At 38.5% G+C, this 21,850-nt stretch overlaps 1 protein-coding gene across 4 annotated transcripts in view; it reads right to left on the reverse strand.

Annotated features, from left to right (window-relative positions):
- Window positions 1-2,862: 2,862 nt before the first annotated feature.
- Window positions 2,863-21,850, reverse strand: part of micu1 (mitochondrial calcium uptake 1) — a 42,541-nt gene continuing 23,553 nt past the window's right edge. For 2 of the 4 annotated variants that reach the window (XM_005810989.3, XM_005810987.3), the window contains 8 exons: window positions 19,022-19,027; window positions 18,220-18,334; window positions 15,815-15,897; window positions 14,793-14,993; window positions 11,995-12,132; window positions 8,681-8,789; window positions 5,223-5,312; window positions 2,863-3,562 (listed from right to left, as the gene is read on the reverse strand). In XM_005810989.3, the coding sequence (XP_005811046.1) occupies window positions 3,402-3,562; window positions 5,223-5,312; window positions 8,681-8,789; window positions 11,995-12,132; window positions 14,793-14,993; window positions 15,815-15,897; window positions 18,220-18,334; window positions 19,022-19,027 (903 nt within the window). In that variant the 3' untranslated portion in view covers window positions 2,863-3,401. The remainder of the gene's footprint in view (window positions 3,563-5,222; window positions 5,313-8,680; window positions 8,790-11,994; window positions 12,133-14,792; window positions 14,994-15,814; window positions 15,898-18,219; window positions 18,335-19,021; window positions 19,028-21,850) is intronic. The other 2 variants (XM_005810990.3, XM_005810988.3) reach the window with 1 other exon arrangement.

Genomic DNA, 21,850 nt, shown 5'->3' on the forward strand with positions numbered 1-21,850 from the left:
AAAGCCCAGACCTATATTTATTTGAAAATCTGTGGGAAATATTTCAGCCTCCAGATGTCTAGTGAAGGGTTGCAGCTGTTACTGCAACAGAATATCTTTATGCAAAGTATAAGTTTCCTTCCATTTTGAAGTTACGCACCATTTTGATATCCTAAAAGATGTACAATTTCACAAAAAATTGTGGCTGTGACCTAACAAAATGTGAAACACTTCAAAAAGTATAATAGTTCTGCAGGGAACATTAAATTTGTGTATTCTATAGTCTTACACTAAAAGAAAAACCAAAAGTTTTCATGGAGAAAGTACAAAAATAATTTTAGGTCATTAAATGGAACCGTTTGGGTTTGTTTCCATCGCAGCCTCCAGGTGGCAGCAAAGCACTTCTGTGTTTCTGTTTACATGTGGAACAGAGAGTACAACATGAACTCTGTTACTGGATGCCATGGAGAAGCTCTGAGTGGGTTTCTGGGTCCAGAAACCAAAAATGTCTGGTTTCCCTTTCACTAACAAGCCTGTCAACATGTGACAGTACGCCTCTAGCATTTCACTTTAGTTAAACAAATAATTTGACTGGATCTCCATGACATTTACAGGTGCTATCAGTCAGAATATTAGCACCTCAGCTGCATTTCTTTCAACCTTAAATGAGAATTTAACACTAGATTGCACATTAAGCCACATATAGATATAAAAAGGGTTTATTCTCATCAGCTTCATCTTCTCATTATATATGTCATTTCTGATAATGGGGCTCTGCTATCAGGAAAACATGGACAACTTGACGGCTTTCCCTCCAGGATGTTTAATTTTGGGTGCAGCTGAGTGTTTTACAGCACCACAGTGGAAAATCCACAATTATGTTGGCAGATCCTGTCACTCATCGCCCACACAAAGCATATAAGTGGGAAAATTTCAGTGTTAAAAGTAAGATCTTGGCAAGTTCAGACAGGAATAGTTGTGAAATGTGGTGCTTTATCAGAAAATTGTTCTGTTATTTAAGAGAATAGGTTTTGTATTCATGGAATCAAACTAGATGATTGGTCAAGAACCTATCGCTGCTTTAATGTGAAACTAAAGCTCTCCTATAACTTTTAGAAACTATTAAGATCATTATTTTCACTACTATGAAAATAAGATCATTATTAATGAAATAAAATAAGATTTCCCTACCCTTCACATGGGTGTAGGGTCACCCATGGGTTTGACCAATTCTCCCACATGAGCTTTGGCTGCCTCCAAAGTGCCTCCAGTTACTTGCTATTCGATTTCTATGTTCAGATGACAGTTTTTGAGATGCTCAAGGCTTGGAATGTTTACCAAACTCAGCCTTAAATATCTCAAACCCTTTAATATCTGATCTTTCCTTTGTCTTCATGATGCCTTTTGTTCTCTAACAAATCTCTGAGCCCTTCACAAAACAACTTACGCTGACCTTAAATTAAATACAGCTAGACTCTATCGATTAGGTGGAGTCTGCAGGTAGGCTAATTGGTACCACTGGATGATATTTATGGTTACAATGTTGTGTACTGGGAACAAGGAAATGCCAACTTCCCAGCCGGAAAAATAAATTGAAACGCCCTATGAAGCCGGAATTCCCAGTGGAAAAAAACTCCCGACTACTACCCCCAGTTACAATCTTTAAAATCCGACTTTGCCACAAGAATATGGCCTCTTCTGACGTCAACAGTGGCTGTGGTGGAAACATATTACAAGACACATGTAAGAATGCATGTAAAATATTTGTTACATGTAGCGCCAGCAACTCTAAACAAATTAAAAGTGGTATTTGCTTATGGAAACTTAAAATGATGTAAGAAGTACTACAAACATGGGCGCCGCCATTTTGAAATCCGACTTCTTCACTATCTGGTACCTGTTAATCTCTGACTTCCAAGGTAACTGGAGTGCAGCTCAGGAGTGCAGCTGAATACAAATGGTCTAAAATCTCATTAATTTTCTTGTAAGAATGTGGTTGAAACAGAACAGTTGTTGTGGTATTTTAATTAATTCAAGAGAAGACCAAGTGGCCTGGTGAGTCACACATTTTCCTCATTGTAAATTAAAAAGCCCTTAGCATTTCAAAAACAGTATTATTAATGTGCACACTCAGAAAAGAGAAGGTGGTTATTGATGTGAATGAACATGAATGAACTGGGCTGGCACCGACTCTGAATCCAGCTTTAGTGAGCAGTGAGCAGTGAAACTTGACCGACCGTCCTTGCTCAGGGTTTACATGAATGGCTCCCTGAAATTCACTCTTCAGATGTGACTGTGTTTTCCCATTTTCTGGGAGTTTTTGCACATCAAACAGTTTCTCTAAAGCAATTTTTGAGAATAAATGTCATGAAGGGAACACCATTTGAAATGAAACATTTTAATTTCAATGTGATTGGGATTCCAGACGTAAACTCCTGGAAGAAAACAGCTGAGGAATAATGATGAGAGGTCCTTGAACCTAATCTCCTGCCTAGCAATCACTCCTGAGCACCACTTCCGCCTGTCAACGGTAAAACATGCAAGAGAGGGAGCAGAGCGGCGTGTTTCAGGCCAATGGTGGGGTGTGTGTGTGTGTGTGTTTTTGAGGAAACTGCAGGACAATCTTTTAATGGGCAGCAGAGACCGAGGACTGCCCATCCTTTTTCATTTCAATTAGACAAAACTGCTGACTGTTTCCACACACACATCCATCGCTTTTATGTTTCTGAGTGTATGAGTTGGCAGATGTGATCAAAACACAAAATTTCACATAAACATGTTATAGTACACTCCATTACGCGTGACGAATGACTCCTGATACCGGTGCCGTTAATCCTTCACTGAGCTTTCCCTAAAATTCAGACTGAAAAGAAGAACGACGCATTTACATTATGAAAAAATCTTTAATAGGATTTTCTTTGAAGATTTATCTTTAGAGAAAAAGAAGTATGTTCTTTATTGGACAAACTGGTGAGGAATATTAAGATAGGAGAAGCTATGGGACTTGATTCGCTTAGTGCAAAACAAACTGAGCGGCTGGTGTCAGTCCTGAACAAACATATCTGGGTAAAAACAAAACTGACTTCCCCATTACTCTTAATTGCAATCAAAAAGGAAACAAAACGGTTGCTTTTAGTGTTTTTAAGTCTGATAATTAAAAAGCTTGAATATGGAAAAAAATAGGCAGAAACTTTGCAATATTCTGAAAAACACAAGTACAATGCAATGCCTCAGAAAGGCACAAGAGCAGGAGCCGTTCAGGATGTTTCAGTCACGGTGGGTTAATAGCTTGAAGTACAGCAGCATGCAGTAATGACTGATGATCGCCCTCAGAGCTGCAGCTTTACTGAGTTCATGTCGATTCTCCTGAACAAGAGCGTCTTTGTCTCTCGCCACACAAAACGCCTCTGAAACGGTGTCCATTACGTCTTCGGAGCGGCGAAGTCCCAGGCGGTGTCCTGGGCGCACTTCCACATGGCGCGCACCAGCCGGGTGAAGCCCATGTCTTTGGGTTTCTCCAACCCACGCATCAGCCGCTGCTTCATGATGGCGATGAACTCCTTGTTGCTAAGCTCCCCGTTCCCTGGAGGAGGCGGACGAGGTGGGAGAGGGGGGAGATGGACAGGGGGAAGGAGGTGATGAAATAATGAAGGAAGGGAAAGTAAGAGGACGGGGAGAGGACTTCCAATTTTCTCAACTCTAGAGGCAATGCAACACGGAAAATATTCACACCCTTCGAACAGCACAACATTTTGTCACATTCAAACTGCGACGTATTCTATTCAGATTTTATCGCAAAGTTGTGAATAATTGCAAAATGATAAATGTAAAAATAACATCCAGAACACTGCAGCCCTATAGTGAAACATGGTGGTAGGAGCATCATACTGAGGGAATACTGTTTTCCAGCAGAGACCAGAAAGCGGGTAGAGACATACCCAAAACACGTGCAGCTGACATGGCAACCAAATTACTGACTCGGGTTGGCCAAACAAGATTTTTAAAGCCAATTTTCTTTTCATCAAAATGTTCACAATACGGAGATGCTTCACTCCTAACATTTTGTTGTCACACTGATATTTATCATCAATCACCCTTGGTGACAGAAACTGCCATCATGCATTTGTGATACCTGGCAATGAGCCTTATCTCACAAAGGAGAAACTTTGTCCTTCGTTAGAGAAAATTGTTTCAAAAATACTGAAGGGTTTCAACTACGATGGGTCTGTTTGAGGTTGTGCTGCATCATCTCAGTTGGATTTAAGTCCAGACTTAGACTAAGACTGCTTAAAAACCCTCCTGTTGGTTTGTTTGTTTTTGTTGGAACATTGTCTGACTGCATCACCCAAAAGGCTGGATGTTCTCTCTCTCTTTTGTTTAGAAACTTTATGATTTGATGAGTATTCACGGTTCTATCAGTTATTTTAAGCGGTCAAAGACCCGAAGAAGCAGAGCAGCTGCAGATCATCAAACCCCCACTGTACTTGACTCTTGTTATGATCACCTTTTTTTGTGATATTTTTATCCCAGCTGCAGTAACAGGATGTAAATCCTAAACAAAGTTTCATTTTTCTCTGGAGGATATTTTCCAGAGTTTTGGGAATGAGAGATGGGTCATTGTGTTCCTTTGGGTCAGATCTGGTTTCTACCTTGGAAGTGTCATGGAGGCCATTTTGCTTCAGTATCTTTCTTATGGTTAAACCATGAAAAGTGAACTTGACTGAGGGAAGTGAGGCCCTGCAGCGCTGGAGATATTGTTCTAGAAATTTTGTTAGACTGCAACTCCTGGGAAGGTTCATTGCTTTTCCATGTTTTCTCTGTGGATAAAGGCTTCCACTGGAGTCCCATTTCCAGACTGTTAGATGTCAATTACTGTGTTTCTCATCTGTTAATTTCTTTAGACTGATGTATGAGGTGTTGCTTTTTGAGATCCTTTGGCCTACTCCATGATATCAAAATGGATATAATTGTTGAATCTGCAGGTCTGGTCATAATAAAGGGTGTGGCTAGTGAAATTGAACCAAAATTAATCAAAGTTAATTCAGTTACTTTTCCACACAAGGTTGATTTGGATACCTGCTACCCGTTAAAATACGCCAACACTGTAGTGTGACTAAAATGTGACAAGTTCAATGGGTGTGAATGCTCCGATGACTTCAGCTTCTTCATATCTAGAGGGACTATATGCTGTGTTTAATTATCTCCAGTGGAGGGATACGATAATGAGACTGTCGTGCGCTTACCGTCACAGTCGAAGAGAGCAAACACGACGTCGCACACGTGATCCGACAGCTCCACCTTGGCAACGGTGCGGGCCACCTGCTTCATGGTAACTGAGAGGGGGAGAGATTTCACAGTAACAAAGGTCTGAGCGAGCTCACACGGAGAGCATTGTGTACACATGTCTAACTGCAGTGGATCAATACTAGGCAGGTTTTTTCCCATTCAGCAGAGAGACAGGAGAGAGGCTGAGAACGGGGAGTATCGGGAGAAATGAAAGATGGAGGCTGTGAGGAGATAAAGGAGTTTGGGATTAGAAGGTGATGAGCAACTGGCATGTGGTTCCCTGTAAAAGTAGTTTCAATTTTGTTGGAATATTATGCGATTGATAAAAAAAAAAGTGGGAAAAAATATGCATAATTTTCAATATTTTGAATGAAAGAACCCCTTCACTCTAATACTTCTAAATATTATCATTTTAAACCTAATGCCTTTTTTATGTTGCCTAATTATTAGATAGAGGCCACCTATGGTGGCACTAGGGCTGTTGTAGATTACTATTTTAGTAATCGAATAGTCTATCAATTATTATGACGAGTAATCGTCTAATTGCATTAAAAAAATTGTCTTGTTCTGTTGTATCTGCTTAAGCTAGTTATTACTGCCAGGTAGCAGCATTATGCTGTGGGAATGCTTTTCTTCAGAAATCACAGGGAAGTTCAGAAATGAGAGTTTACACCAATTATACTCTGTGGCCTAGTAAAAGCCTAAAATCAAATGTAGAATGGAGGAATGAATTAAAAATCAGGTCAAAGAGGCTTTTCATCCAATCTAACTGAGTTTTAGCAAGACTGCAAAGAAGAAATGGCAAACATTTTATTCTATAAGTGTTCAAAGCTGGTAGAAAAGTACTGAGACAGCAGTATTTAGTTTTTAAAAAAAACAATAAAAACATGTTTATCATTTTTGTAAATGACATTGTACCTGGAAAAGGAAAGATATAATAAATTGTAATCTTCCTTCCACATCACAATGACACACTAGCTTGTGTTAGTCTGTCACATGAAATTAATATTTCTGCAAGTCAAGGTAATTAGTGAAATAAAATTATGACAAAGGTTCATCATAATGGAAAAAAGTGGTGAAAAAAAAAAAAAAAACCTGAGACAAATCCCACCAAGAAGCCCATTAGCGGCTTTCTTTTGTACCTTTCAGAGAGCCATTGTGCAGTTCCCCACTTAACGCCCACATAGGAGAGAGAGAGCAGGGAAAGGGTGTGAAATTGTTGGATTTGAGAGTGAGATTAGAGAGATGAAAGCAAAAAGGAGAAACGGGAAAAAGAAAGATATAGAAAAGCAGCAAACGATCTGAGAGCTCCTGTAGGCGGGAAGAGCAGGGAGTCGGTTTTAGAGTGGACAACAGAGGGGAGAAGATAAGGTGCAGACTCATGCCTGGCAAAAGGCTGATGGTTTCAGACAGACGTTGGTGAGTTAATGCGAGTCCGAACTGTGGCACCTCGAGGCAGACTCCTCACCGCGTTAACGCAGCTGCTGCTGCTTCATCGGTGAATAGATGTGCAGACAGAAAACATAAGGAGGTTTATTCATTGTCTCCTGACAATAAACGTAGGAGACAATGAATCATCAAACAGTTTCCATATTAGAAAGCTGCAGATCCTCAGGTGCTGATGTCAAACTGTTCTGATTAGCATGTAATAATAAAAAAAGTTAAGAAATTTAAATAAGCTAATCAGTGATGAGTAATTTAGCCTTCACACTGATTAGAATCTCTGCTAAAGATGAAGAAAAATCTTTCAGCATCCAATGTTCGGGAAATAACGGTTTAATAAAATTACTGGTGCTATAAATATTTGCACCCTAATACCAGCAGGACAGCACTTCTTCTTGAAGATTTCCCAAGGTGGAGCAAACAGAGAGAGGGGTGATTCCTCTCCAATCCTTTTTGCTGCTCTCCTCTCTTCAGCTTGCCATGAGTTTAACAGGATTTATATCTGAGGACTGAGAAAGGTTAGCTTTGTGTCTGGTGAACCACCTATGTAAATATGGACATATGTTTTGGATCATTATCCAGTGGAAAGAGCAACTGATGACCCATTCCTGGTTTTCTGGCAGAGGTCACAGGTTTTTAGGTTTTTTCATTGAGGTTCATGATGCAGTGCATTTTAAAAAGGTTTCCAGTTAAAGCAAAGCGAGTAGTGAACCCAAGAGGAATGTGTATGATTAATAGTGAGATATCTAAAAACCTGAAGTGGGTGTAACAAGAGCAGTCTCCTCCTCTCTGCCTTTCCTGTACTGCTAGTCATTTAAAAGCTGCTTTGTCATGGCTTCTTCTCTTAATTCTGTTGCTGCAAAATAAAGGCTTCAATTAAAAAATACTTTATTTATCCCAAAGAGAAATTAAATGTTGTAACTCGTATCATCCAAGTATCTTCAGAGTCGCCGTGGAAGGTGATGCTGTGGGCAGGAAGGACCTCCCCTAGCAGTCAGTCTTGCAACAAATCTGAAGAAGCCTCTGTCTGAGGACTGTTGCTGACAACCTAACATCTCAATTTCAATGCAGCAGAGAAGATATTCTACAGTTCCATGTCCTGGATGAAACCATCAGTTGTTAGCAAGTACTGCTAATGCACCTCACTTCCTTTTGCCGCTCCTCTTTAAATCTTTGATCATACGGTTAGAAAGCCGGATATAAAAACTGAGTCGTGGATTTGAACTTTTCCCATTTGATTGATGGAAAAAATGAGGTTTGAACTTCCTTCTTCTCTTTCTGCTCTGCTGCCATGCCGTCATATGAAATTGTGTCTTTTTTCCAAGTTTTGAAAAAATTGGGGCATCTGTGTCGGGTCATGTTTAGACCGTAGATAAACAAGAAGTCATTGTTTTTGAAGTTGATGAAACTTTCTAGAAATATTGAATTTGTGATCAAAGAATGCTATTTAAAAATGCTTCAGTTTCATCTATTTTATACAGATTGTGGTAAAGTGGCGTACAGCCTCCACTAAATAAATGTGCTCAGATTAAAGTATATATACCTATTTTTTAAGCATGAGATTAATAAATGCAACAAGAGATGCATTTATTTTAAATTTTTAAACATCCTTAGCAGGAGTACTCCTGGTGTTTTCTGAGGGAGACCACGTATTTATGCCTCAGGACTGCCCCCCTCCACCGTGCAACGACCCATGAGGATGCCGCCATGTGTCGGTGGGAATCAGTAACCTGTACTGCAGGAAGTCGTCTGTCATGTGTGCAGAAGCAGGTCCTGGATTTAAATGTGCTCACAGCTGCAGTCTTAAAGAGAGAAGTGGTAGATAAACAGATGGGTAGAGAAACGAATGACAAAGAGCTGAGTGAGGCGTGGGAACGAAGCCAAGCTGAGAGTAGATTTGGTTTGCACGGTTCTAACATCTCAGCGGGTAAAAGTCATAACAAATAGACCAGTTAAAGCGAGGGGGGCGTACCTTTATCTATTGAAGCTCCAGCCATGTGGTAGAAACTAAGTGCTGTGTCCACATCGTTCACGTTCTTTAGAAAGGTAAAGAAATTCTCCACCTCCTCAAAAGTGATTCCCTGTGTAGAAAAAGAGAGAAAAAAATAGGGAAGGAAAAAGTTTAGTCTGGCCAAAAAGGAAGAAAACCTGCCACAAACTGTCACAATAAGATCTGCAACCGTAACCGAGAACAGCTCTGCAGTGTGACACAAATGACAAGAGGAAGCGGGCAGAAGCTTTAGACACACATGGATGATCAGCACGTGGCGAAAGGACAGGAGAACAGACGGTGTTAAACACACATGCACACAAACACAAACCCCCAGAATCACCACCAGACAGCTGCTGCTCCGGAGTTCATTTGCAAAGAAAAGCAGGCAGCTGCTTTTCGGCAACATATTTCTGTTTTCTTTATTTTATATTTACTTCATGGGTTATTGGAAATCTGAACGCCAAACAGCAGGATGAGAGAGGCTAAATGATGAAAGAGGAGAAACAGGGAGTGATGCCGTCTGATGTTTAATTCCTTAGAGGGAGACAAAACAAGGATTCATCTTTTTCATGAGTTGGATGACTTCTCTGTTTATGGTCCTTTTTCTCTGACAGTTGCTGCACTTCTCTATCAAATATGCCTCATCATGCCTCCCATATCTTCACTAAACTGACTGATGAGCTCATTACACTAAAGAGGAACTATTATGAAACCAGAGCCTGAAGATAAACTGGAAATACTGTGGCTGCCTTTGTAACTCTAGTCTGGTAACTCTACAGGGATGCTCACAGTGAAATCCATTTTTCAGCTATATAGCAAATAAGCCCACATCACAATGCTGCCAACCTTTATGTCTCACTGTAGAAATGGTGCTTATTTTGGTGATGCACAGTTTTCATTTCATGGTTCATAGTTCAACTTGTACTTATCATAACATAAGTAATTCTCCAGTAAGGAGGCCAATCTCCTATGGCCAGTAATATTGATAATACAGGTGATTGCTCTGTTTATGAACCTTTTTCTAAGATAATGGCTGAATTTCTCCATCAGGTTATGCCTCATCATGCCCTGTATAACTTCACTGAACTCACTGAGGGGCTCATTGCACTCAATATGAACTAGTATGGAACCAGAAATAGATCTGAAAGAGAAGAGAAAGGGCATACATGGTGGTTGGCTTTACATCCTAAAAAGGCTGCAAATAACAATTATTTTAGTTATTGACGATCAATCTGATTAAAAAATTTACACATTCTACAGATTTCTCATTTAACCACTTAAGCTTTTTTTATATACAATATTGCATTAAAAGATGCAAATAAACAATTCAATTTATTTTTTAAATAAGGAAATATGTTCTCCTTTTTTTGCCTAAAATTGCAGTAACAGCATTCCTTTAGTGAAACACCTGCAACTAAAACAATATTTCTATCATCAACCTCTAATTTATCATCAATAACTTTTAGGGCTAATTTGTTGGTTATTTGTTTTGGATTAACTGATTAATAATTGGATAGCAAAAATTGATTAACAGGAGTTTTTTTTTTTTACAGATTTTCAACCAGGTGAAGATAAGACTGTGTCACTTGAGGTAGTTCTAGGTAGAACATATTTACAGACAAAAAGTTTTTTTTATCTTAACTATAAATGTATATATTTTTCGTACAGTTTTGGCTTAATTACTGTTCTGACTATGTTGTTCTTTCCTCAAATTGACCTTTTATATCTGTATACTCCAGTTAGCAATTAAATGATTACAAAATTACTTGACGATCGTTTCAATGATCAATTTATTAGGATTAATCTAATTACTCGTTTCAGCCCTACATCCCAGAAATATTTTAGTTTTCATGTTGTGGTTTTAGATGTTTGGTTGGATTCAATAATGAAATATTTTCTCATGTCCAGCATTCCAGCAGACACTCGAAGCTTTTGGCTCAGAACCTTAAAAAAACTATTTGAAATGGTGACCCAAAGTTCGACAGCCACTCCCTGAAGGGTTTCAGCAAATTTTACTCTGTTTTGGATGTTTTATCTTTTATCTTGCAGTTTTTGTTCAGACAGACTAAAAATACAGAACATTGTTTTGTTTTTGTTCCCTTTTCTAAGATAATTTCTGTACTTCTCCATCAGACATGCCTCATCATGCCCCTCTCTGGCATGTGGTTTTCAATATTTCACTGTGATGTTTGCCAGGTTTAGTTTCTAAACCTGCAAAACTTTCATTTTGTGCTCACAGCGTTACACTTTCAGGATGTTAAACGCACAGACACAATTTCACTAAGATTAAATTTTAGACATGTAAAATGAAAGTGTGATGTTTGCCAGGATGTAAAACGCACAGACACAATTTCACTAAGATGACTGATGAGCTCATTAGACTACGGAGGAGCTAGTATGAAAGCAAATACAAAACAGAAGACACAAATCAGTTTTAATTTTCATCTGTTCTTTCCTGTTTTTAGTGCTTAAAGCAATGTGTCTGGGAGCGGTGAAAGAAAGTTGGCGCTGGTGAAAAAAGTTACAGCCTCCTTTCTGGAGCATCAACTTAAATCAAACTAAAAGAAAGCGACTGAAAGAGAAATATTAAAGAAGCCGAACAAAGTCTGAAACGGTTTGAGTCTGTGGAGACTGAGATCCCAGAGAAGCTCAAAGATGGATGAAATGTTGGCTTTTTCTACGCAATGACAGCTCTTTCTTTGATCATAGATAAACAGTGTTGACCAAGTGGATGATGACTGGAATAGAAAGTGTTATCATTTCTTATCGATGCCTTACTTTTTACCTTGCCGTTCACGAACACGGCTGACCAGAAGATTCTTAACGTTTCTTTGTTAAATATTGTTAAATCCAGGAGAGTTCCAGTGAGACATTTGCAGACATGCATCATCAATTTTGGCTGACACTTCTGAACCGCCTTGTTGGGTGAAAAATTCTAGAAGAAACTTGAGTTTGAATTTATAGTTGGTTTTCTCTAATGCCTGTGCCACAATTATACACACAGACTCAGATTCAGTTTTTTGTCTTGACTGTTAATTGTTTTTTCTGTGAACTATTTTGTCTTGTCTAAATGTGGGCAGCTGATTATTTGAGTGAAGCTTGAAGATATTCCTTTTGAAGCAGGGACTTGTTTTTCCTAACCATGGCGATGTGAAGCTTGCTTTAATGTGGATGGTGACGTTGATGTTGTGTGGTAGTTTTCAGTTCATGGATTTGGTGAAATTATGAGATTCATGCACAATACAGTAAACCTGATTATCTCTGACTGCAGATAAACAAAAAGATGGCTCCACCTGTGCATCCTTAAACATCTTCTTCAAGCCCTTCTGCATCTGCTTGAGTTTCCGTGACTGGACGCCGCTGTACGCCAGCAGCATCCCTCCAAACTGCCTCTCCGTGATCCTGCCGTCCACCGGGTCGTTCCTCTCAAACTGTGGAGACAGACAGATAGGAAGTGAGCGTTCCCCAGAGGGACTGACAGATTACTATCAGCAGGATAGCGTGGGGGAGGATGGGGAACAGTAAATACTGGAGTCAGGCTTCAAGCTGAATCTTCTTTAGAGACATTAAAGCTGAATGTGCTTTATGATAACCATGTTTCACTGGATGACTAAACAACAGTGGGTTTTGGTGGAGCCGAGCAAGATTTGATGTTGTTTGACAGCATAAATGCTCTCTGACATGTTTCCCTCTGGATGTGATGACCTCTGGAAATTTGCTGCACTTGGGGCATTATTAAGCTGCTGTGTATGTACATGCTTTTCTGCATGTAGCCAGAAAAGCTTCCTTAAAGTAAAAGAGACCAGAAACCTGGTCATTATTAAAAGTATCCTGGTAGAATATCTCTATAGAGAAAATGTTGTCCTTCTGTGATTTTAGTTTATTTAGTAAAACAATCAGGTCAGAAATTCTCAGTATTTTAGGGTTTCAATTAATGATTATTTTATCAATTATTAATCAAACAAGCTGGCACATTCTACTGATTTTTCATTTACCCTCTTAACCTTTTTTTATATAATATTAGAAATACATTAAAATGCAAAAAAATAATAATTCAGATAATACAGTCCTCCCAGTGAATATTTTTATGTGACCTTTATTTGTACAAGTTGTTTCATTTACAAGAGAGACCTGTTTTGATAAAAATGACAGCAACAAACCAAGAAAATAAGAAGTTTGATTTAATTAAATACGCTAATGAAATATGAGCTTAAAAAAGCAAGTTTTATAAGAAGATTTTCCTTCTTGTCTAAAAAGAAATATGCAGGTGAAGCTAAAACTATCATTATTTCAATAATTGATTCATCTCGATTAATCCCACTGATTGTTTCAGCACTATGATATTGTGTACAGGAAATGTCACATAGTTTGTGTTCCTCTTCCTCGTCTCTTATTATTATCTTGACGTTTTGGGAAACTGCCAATCAACAGAAAACCCGACATGGACTGAAAGCTTTGAATACTGAAGCCAGCCAATTAATTTAATCCCCAAACAAAACCAGTCTACCAGGGTTGAGAAAACTATGTCTGAATCTATTGGAAACACGTCAGTCTCGTGTTTGTAATTTTACTCGCTATTTGTTCATCAGCCTGGGTGCTCGAAATGTTGACAGCATGCATGCATGGCCAACACTGATTGCCTGTTATTGCTCTAACTACAGTGCTGGTAGGCAAACACACTGGTTTTCTTTGGTGCTTTGCTGCTTAAACATTAAAACCTTTATTGAACCCTCTGATTCAATCTCAGCATTCATTCTTCTTTAATAAATCCTGTCAGAATGTCAGATCTTAACATGGTAATATTTGGCACCTCTTTGTTGCAACAGTTCTTCAAATTAGTCCGATTTAGTTCTGGATATTCCCAAACTTTCATTTTCTTCTATTAAATTAATTCTCCTGATTGTCTATATCAGGGGCTTGAAACATTTACAATCCAAAAAAAAAGTTTTCCTAATTCCTCTGAACTAAACTTTGTTTAGAGCCACAAAACATTCACAACCCTTCAAAAAACACATACTACATAAGGCCAACAAAATTCAAGTGAATGTGGTGATAACAATATGACTTGCGATAAGTAAACAAATTCTTAAACAGTGTTCATATCTTTCTACTTTAGGTTGATGTAAACAACCCATATAAATGATCCAGCTATTGAGATATAACTTAAGTTAATTATTTCCATCTAATCAATATGAGATGGAAAAAATTAACAGACTTTATAATTCAAAATTTTAATATTAAAACATTTTACATAATTTCTAGATATTTTTTGACTAAAGAAAACATATTACAGATTTTAAAATGACAGAATGCTCACACATTTTTTTTGAAAATGATTAAACCATTTTTAAAAAGCACCAGTTTCAGCCTCATGACCCAGATATGTAAAAACGGATCAGAAGACAAAATTCCTTTGGAGATTATTGTAATTTTACTCTGGAAATTATGCACATTTTTTGCACATTTAAAAAAAAAAGAACATCTCATAAAAGAAAATGTATCCTTCCTCTTTTCACCTACAGTTTTATATTTTTCTTGTAAACCTAAAAATAAGAATGAAGGGGTGGCTCTTTATATGATCAAAATTTTCAATAGTAGTTATCTTTATTCAAAATGTCAGGTAACATTTGTGGCTCTAAGCAGGTTTTATTTAACTGTACTGAAAGCAAAAATGTATATATATATATATATATATTGCAAACCCCTGATCGAGATTCCAGCTTGGGATTGATAAAGTGCTAAAAACTGAAATCCGTCTTTATATATACAGCTGACAACTAAAGGTTTTAGTTATTGGTGTTTCAAACTTTAACTTCTAGTTCTTGTTGGGATGCAGATGAGCAGATGTTAAAAAAAATGCACTAGATCAGCTGAATGTGTAAATTTTTCAGAGAAATTGTAAGATCCCCAACAGGTACAAATACGTTTGGTGAGTAAATCTTACTGGATGTGCTCAACAGAAATTTCACAGTTATACATCACTGTCGGTGTCTACAAGGAGCCGGTGTGCAGTTACTGATAAAAAAAGAAAAACCTGGAGCAAATTTTATTGATGCATCAAAGCTATGCCTTTAGTTTCCTTTTTTATTACCTCTAGTTTGAGCACATCGTGTTGCAGTTTCCTCTGAAACTCCAGAAAGCTGCCAATAGTGAGTTTTCCCTTCAGGTCCTCTCCAAAGAAATAAGTGGTGAGAGCAGAGCTGCAGCCGGCCGTCTTCAGAGTGTTTCCTGTGGTGGAGCGGTCACGGTGCCGCATGCCCATGCTGGTCTGGGATCGAATGATGCTCTGGACCTGAACACGAAAGATGTCACATGATACTAGACTGCAGGTGCACTGAGGAATCAGTTGGGGGTAGGAGTTGGTGTATTTTTGTCTTAAATTCTTTAGTGATAAGAATCTATACTGTCTAAAAAAACAGAAGCAGACAACACTGTTTCAGTAATGTTGGCTTCCTTAACTGTGCTAGAATAAGATGCTAAGTACTGTTCAAAACACACAACATGACATCAACTTTTCTTCTAATGTAAAACATTAATGAACGCTTGGAGCAGGATGGATATTAAAAATTAGAGATGCATGATATATCTGAACTAACTTTGATATCCGTCCGATCTTGTCATTTTTCAACATATCAGTATTGGGCTGATAAGTAAAACTAAGCCGATATTAACAACCGATATTTATTTCCATCTTGTTGCTGTTTGGTTCTGAAACCAGGGTAGGAAGTTGGTCATGTGGTATTTGTTTAGTCATGACAGTAATAGTGATGCAGTGCAGGATTGTGAGGAGTTTAACTGAAACAGAGAGGCTCATTTTTTTCAAGGTGTTGAAAAGACAATGTAATAAATATACTAGTAAATATAAAATTAGTAAATATATGTCTGTGCATCCCTTGTAAAAAATATCTTGTATGCTGTTCTTTCAGAAATCTGGATACAGACACTGACTTATAGCACATAATTCCTCTAATTTATTCATTTATGTTTGTCAAACTTAATTTTACTGGAGATCAGTCCCAACTCTATTCCATGTCAGTGTTTTACAGTTCAAATTTGACAATTTTTGCTGAGTATTCGAACGTTTCCCATTTCTTCTGCTGTTAACAGTCTGACCTGTTCAAACTCCTCCAGGTCCACTTCTCCATCGCCATTCAGGTCAAACATCTTGAAAGCAATCTCAAAGTTCCTCTGGGGAGCTGGACATGGCAGAACACGAAGACACACAAAGAGATACGCTCTTAAATCAGCGCAGCACAATATGAAGAGAGGAGCAGCAAAAAGTAATGACATATTTACTACGGAGCAGCTTGTGTGATCACACCACTGGGGATGGGCTTCGGGTCAAACATACAGACAATAAACATTCCTCTGAGCACCAAACAAAAACGGCACAATTAACCTCTCCGTCTGCCGGCAGTAGCGCTGCTGTAACATACAACGTTGAGAAAAATGTTTGCTCCTTACAGACATATTGTGTTATACGACAGAAGACATATTCAAGAAACCATACTGGCTTAATGCTGAAACCAGTAGGTGACTGCCTTCAAATCCTCTAAACATGTAATGTTTTCATTTCCTAACATTACTGCTGTTGCTGCAGCATCACAGGCTCTCAGGTCACCAATTCCCACATGTAAAATGAACCTGCAGCTACCAGGATGCTGATTGGAACTATAATGCGTAAGCCCCAGATGAACACCCAGGTAAACGATTTCAGCATCTTAACAGAGATCCTGTGGGATTCTAGATGCATTTGAGCCCTAAGCAGACCCCCCAAAGGTGATTTATAATCTGACCTTTAGCAGACAACGGCTGCTTTGCACGGAAAACCTACAGATATGAAACAGCTGAATGTAATTTAAGTCTGCAGATTTAAAGGACAGATTTGATTTATTTAATATGAATGACTAAGATGGAACAAATTTTTGCAATAAGCATCCATCATAGGTTTACATTTGAATATAAAATGGATTGCAACCTGTCTGGTTCCTCGCATTTCTCCTTAAAAATGACTCAGCCTGAGACGTTCTTCATACAAACAGATTATAATAAATGAACTAGCTAAACTAAAAATGTAAATTTAACAACCTTCAAGAGGAGGGATGGAAGACAAATTTTTATTACTATTAGCTGAAATACTCAGAGAAGAAACATTATCGTGCAACTTCAGTTTTCGTTTTAATTCAGCTGCTAATTTTAAAGAAACTGCCCAGCTGAGCGCACAGGAAAACTGACAGAGGAAGAGGTTATACAACACAAACAGAGCTGACCAAACTAACATCAACTTACTGGAAAAGGTCAGCTTTCATAACGAGTCTCTTCTGCCACATTATAGAAGCAGAAAAGATGCAGCGTCTTGCAAAAGTATTGACACCCTTTTAACCTTTTCACATTTTGCTCCATTGCAACCAGAAACATCAATGAATCTATTTGGGATTTTATGGCTGAGCAACATTTTATTGGGGCATGATTGTGAAGTAGGAGATGATTTATACTCTTTGTTTGTAAATAGGAATCTGAACTGTGGCATGCTTATTTTACCTTGTTTTAAGACCCCTTTTTCTCTGACATCCCTAAATAAACTCCAGTGCAATCAATTCCCCCTCATGCAATAACTTAAAATCTCAAAAATGTAGAATGAATACGAGTTCATTTCAGTTTGCTTAGATAGAGTGCATTTATCAAGTATCACCAAAGATTCTCAACTGGATTTAGGTTGGACTTTGACTAGGGCATTTTTTATATATATAATATGCTAGACGAGGTGAATCTGAAGAATCAGGTTTTCTTCCAGCACTGTCCTGTATCTGGCTCCATCCAACTTCTCATCATGTCTGAGCAGCTTCCTTGTTTCTGCTGAAGAAAAGTATTCCCACAGCGCAATGCTGCCACCACTAGCCTTTCACATAGGGATTGTGGCTTCAATGTGAAGTGTTCAGTTATTTTTTCTCCCACGTATAAACAATGAATTGACTGAAAAACTCAATTTTCATCTCATCTGACCACAAAATTTTCTTTGTCACATCACTTGAGGCAGGCAGATGCAATCTTTGTAAGGATATCAAAGTAAAAAGGACTAAAAAATGGGCGTGCCGTGGTGGCCAAGGGGTTAGCGTGATCCACATTCAGGCAAAACGTGGCCTCGACGCGGCTGTCGTGGTTCGACTCCCGGACCCGACAACGTTTACCGCATGTCTTCACCCCTCTCCTTCCCCCTTTCCTGTCAGCCTACTTTGAAAAAAGGGACACCAGAGCCCACAAAAAGACCCCTTGCGGGGCGATAAAAAAAAAAAAGGACTAAAAAAGTGTGTCACTTTTCAGATACTTAAATTTGAACCTCGTTTTCCTCCTGCAGAATTAATTATTACCTAATTTATGCACAAATTCTAATAAAGTACATGAAAATCTGTGGTTGGAACATAGCAAAATGTGGAATGATGGCATTTGGTGAATACTTTTGCAAGCCTCTGTGAACTTGTCACCCACAGACAAAGTGAACAGATTAGCAAAATACTTACTGGACAGCACTGTAGTGAGGAAAATGTAGTCAGAAAAGGAGATAAGACCACATTCTCCTAATGTGTAAAATATGCTGTCCTCATCTGCAAACTTCTCTCTCTCCTGGGCAATTTTCTGCTCATCCAGGTGAGGACAGAAAAAAAGGGGGAACAAAGTTACAAACAGCACAAACTTTACAGATTCTGCAGCGACGGTGTGTTTCAGAGTTGAAACAGATAGCATGTACAGTACGCAATGGACACATAAGCATTGTTATTTTTTTCCCCACGCACATATCGAAAAAAAAGTCACAATGCACATAAGGATTAATTACGTCCAGACGGATTATGACAGGAGTCATGCAACTGCTGCATACACGTGAAGCCATTCAGATGGGTGAGGGCGACATCGAAAAACAATTAGTGAGTGGTCAGGTCGGGTTGGAGACACATTATCCACCAGAGGCTTTACTCACAGTGTGAAGGTGACATAAAAAACAGGGGGAAACATCATGAGAGACTGTAGCACAAACACACAGTTTTAATTAACCATCTCTGAAACCCGACTCAAACAGAAAACATGTTAATTTAAGTCCCTACACACAGAGATGCTCAGCTGACCTGATGTTTTCCAGTCAGCGTGTGTGTGTGTATTAACAGCATGAACGTCCTTTATTAACATGCACACACTCAGAGAAAGACTTGAAAGACAGAAGAGGGACGCTCCACCACACAGAAGGACAGAGCATGCCTAGTGGAGGAGTGACGGCAGGGTGCGGTGGGTGGAAGGATGTGGGGCCACACTGAGCCCCCGTGGAGTTACCTCCGTCTGCAAACGGGTCCATTTCAGAAGAGGAGGAGGGAGGACAAACAACTGTTAGAGAACATTGTGGCCTCTGCTGTGTTTAGCAGGGCCTTGGATGACAAAAACACGCATGTGGCATTCACAGAGTCACACAGAAAATCATCAGACATCAATGTAACCAATACAAGAGCGCTGGTGGAGGCCACTCAAAGTTAGGCGTTTAAATATGTCTTATCCTGATAGAGCAGAAGTATGATGGGAGAGTCAGAAAAATCCTACACCCGCTTTCTTTAGAATAAGCGGGTTTGTGAAGAAGTTCTTCACATTTAGTAATGTTACAGCTGTCAGTAGATATTAGTCTTTTTTTTTTTTTAAATATTGTATCTGTGTGATAAATAAAACTGGAAATAAGCTTATACTTCCATCTTGTTTCCATTTGTTTCCAGAGGGGAAAGGATTATAGCAAAGAATTGTGGGGGAATTTAACTGAAGCAAAGAAGCAGTGGTGAAGTCAGCAGTGTGGTAGTTTTCTTTCAAGGTGTCAAAAGGATTAAAAATCAGTTGTCGGCCATTACAACAGTTTTAATCTTGAATGTCAACATGGACCCAAATTTTTACATCAGGGCATCCATAGTTACAACAACAAATTTCAATGTATCTTATTTGGATTTTATGCAAATATGTAATGCAAATTGTGAAGCAGAAGGAAAATAATATATTTTTTAATGTTTTGCAACAAGTGTTTCATTTGTTTCCATTTAGCCACCTTAACAGATACAGGCCCTTAAATAAGGGGATATCTGATCAATTCCAAACAACAGCCTTCAGAAGTCTGCTACTTAGTAATTAGAATTAGCTTGTGTGTAATTTAACCTCAGCATAATTACAGCTGTAATGTGAAGTGCTCAGTGTTTTGTTAGAGAACATTAGAGAACAAACTGCATCATTATTAGGACCAAGGAACACATCACATGGATTTGGGAGGTAGGTGTGGAGAAGCTTTCAAACATTAGAAGGGCCTAGCTAAAGGTCAGACCTTAATTTAATTGAGATTTTCTTAGCATGACTCAATTAATGTTAACAGGTATTTTCCATACTTTTTTATATATTTGTTTGTGAATAGTGAAAAATCATGGATTATTTTCCCTCCACTTAACAATGATGCACAACTTTGTGTTGGTCCACCATATAAAAGCCCATTAAATATAATAATATATGATCGGTAATGTGGGAAAAAATAGCTCAGCACTGCATGTTTGTTTCAGCTGAAGTAAGTCAAAGTGATGAAGCACTAATCAGTATTATTTCCCAAGCTGAATGCTGATTAAATCCTGGATAACGCAAATCCCACGTCCCCACTCCCAGCCCTTTAGGAAAAACACAAATAAATGCTTAAAACTGAGTGGTGCCCCGTTCACCGCATAATAATTCATTCACAGTCTGTCCCCAAGAACCAACTCCCTCCTCGTAATATACAGAATGCACAGTGGCTGCTAAAGACAATCAAATTACAGTTAACAAAAATAAACCATTAATTTCAGTCCAGTCTGACTTTGGCAAGTCAGCAAGAGGGACATAAAAGAGCAGATTTTACTGTGACATGTATTATTAATGCCATCTATATTAGCCATATTGGAGGTGGAGAAGGGAGTGTGGGGGCAAACATTAGGTAAGAGAAAGAATGTTATCATTGGAGAGGTGCTTGCATCTAATGGAGAATGAAAGAGAAATATATCAGATGTCCTAAAGGTCACAGACACAGAGAACAATTCAGAAAGGAGTAAAACCAGGAAGAGCAGAGAGAGGTTGCATTTGTAATAAAGGAACTGAAAGGAAGCCGTCTCGGTTTGTGTGTTAATGCCGGACCAAAAAACCAAAAGGGCAAACAAACAAGCATTGCTCCGGTAGAAAGGTATCCTACATACAGCCACAAATACCCAGAGACACACTGGGCCTCGTTATTATTACCATTATCAGAATTGAGGCACAGAGCACATTAAATATAATAGCTTACTTTCCCCCTGGCATGAGTCAAGGACAAAAAGAGCCCCACAGAACAGCCTGACTCACCTTGGCAAAAAGCAAATGCTATAAAGATCAAAGAGAGGGAGCAAATGGCATATTTATCTGGCAAAATAATAAATCTTGGACCAGTTTAGGACCAAACAAACTAGTAAACTCTCACAGATCTTCCTCTTTCTTTCCTTTTCTTTTAAGATCCCAATCTGGAGTCAGTCTATTCTCTCTCTCACACAGAGAGCTGTGAACACACATCAAGCATCATATTTATCATTGGCAAGCTATATGAAAGCACCACTATGCAGCAGCAAATGTAAAGATGCTTTCCAGCCTTTTATAGTGGAACTGGAGTAAAAATAATAGTAAGAATTCAGCTCTAACTGCTGAATGAAACTCTTTGAAGTTCATTTCATCTACAGGATTGGTATTTTTATTCAGAATCTGCTGCTATGAAACTGGACTCGTTCCTTCAGTGGTGGCAAGCCTGGCTCACATGCATCAGCTATTTCTATATTATCTGATCCATATACCACACATACTCCAAAAGCCTTTTGGTTGATCGTCATCAAACTGGAGAGAGTTAGCATAGCAAATTTTGGAAAGCAACCCTTAAATTCAAAGCATAGCTGCTGTGAAAAAATGAGGCTCTAGAACACCAAAATTCAATATGATACTATAATTATTACAATTTTGACAAAAACTAACCCTGAGTCTACATTTTCTTTTAAAGCCACTGATACTAAAATGACTGAAAGAGCTGATAAATTACTGTAGAAACTCGGTGTGTCAGTGTCATTTTTGAATGTTTGCTGTCTGAATAAATCTTCA

The sequence above is a fragment of the Xiphophorus maculatus genome, chromosome 22, assembly GCF_002775205.1.
Source record: "Xiphophorus maculatus strain JP 163 A chromosome 22, X_maculatus-5.0-male, whole genome shotgun sequence".
Lineage (NCBI taxonomy): Eukaryota > Metazoa > Chordata > Actinopteri > Cyprinodontiformes > Poeciliidae > Xiphophorus > Xiphophorus maculatus.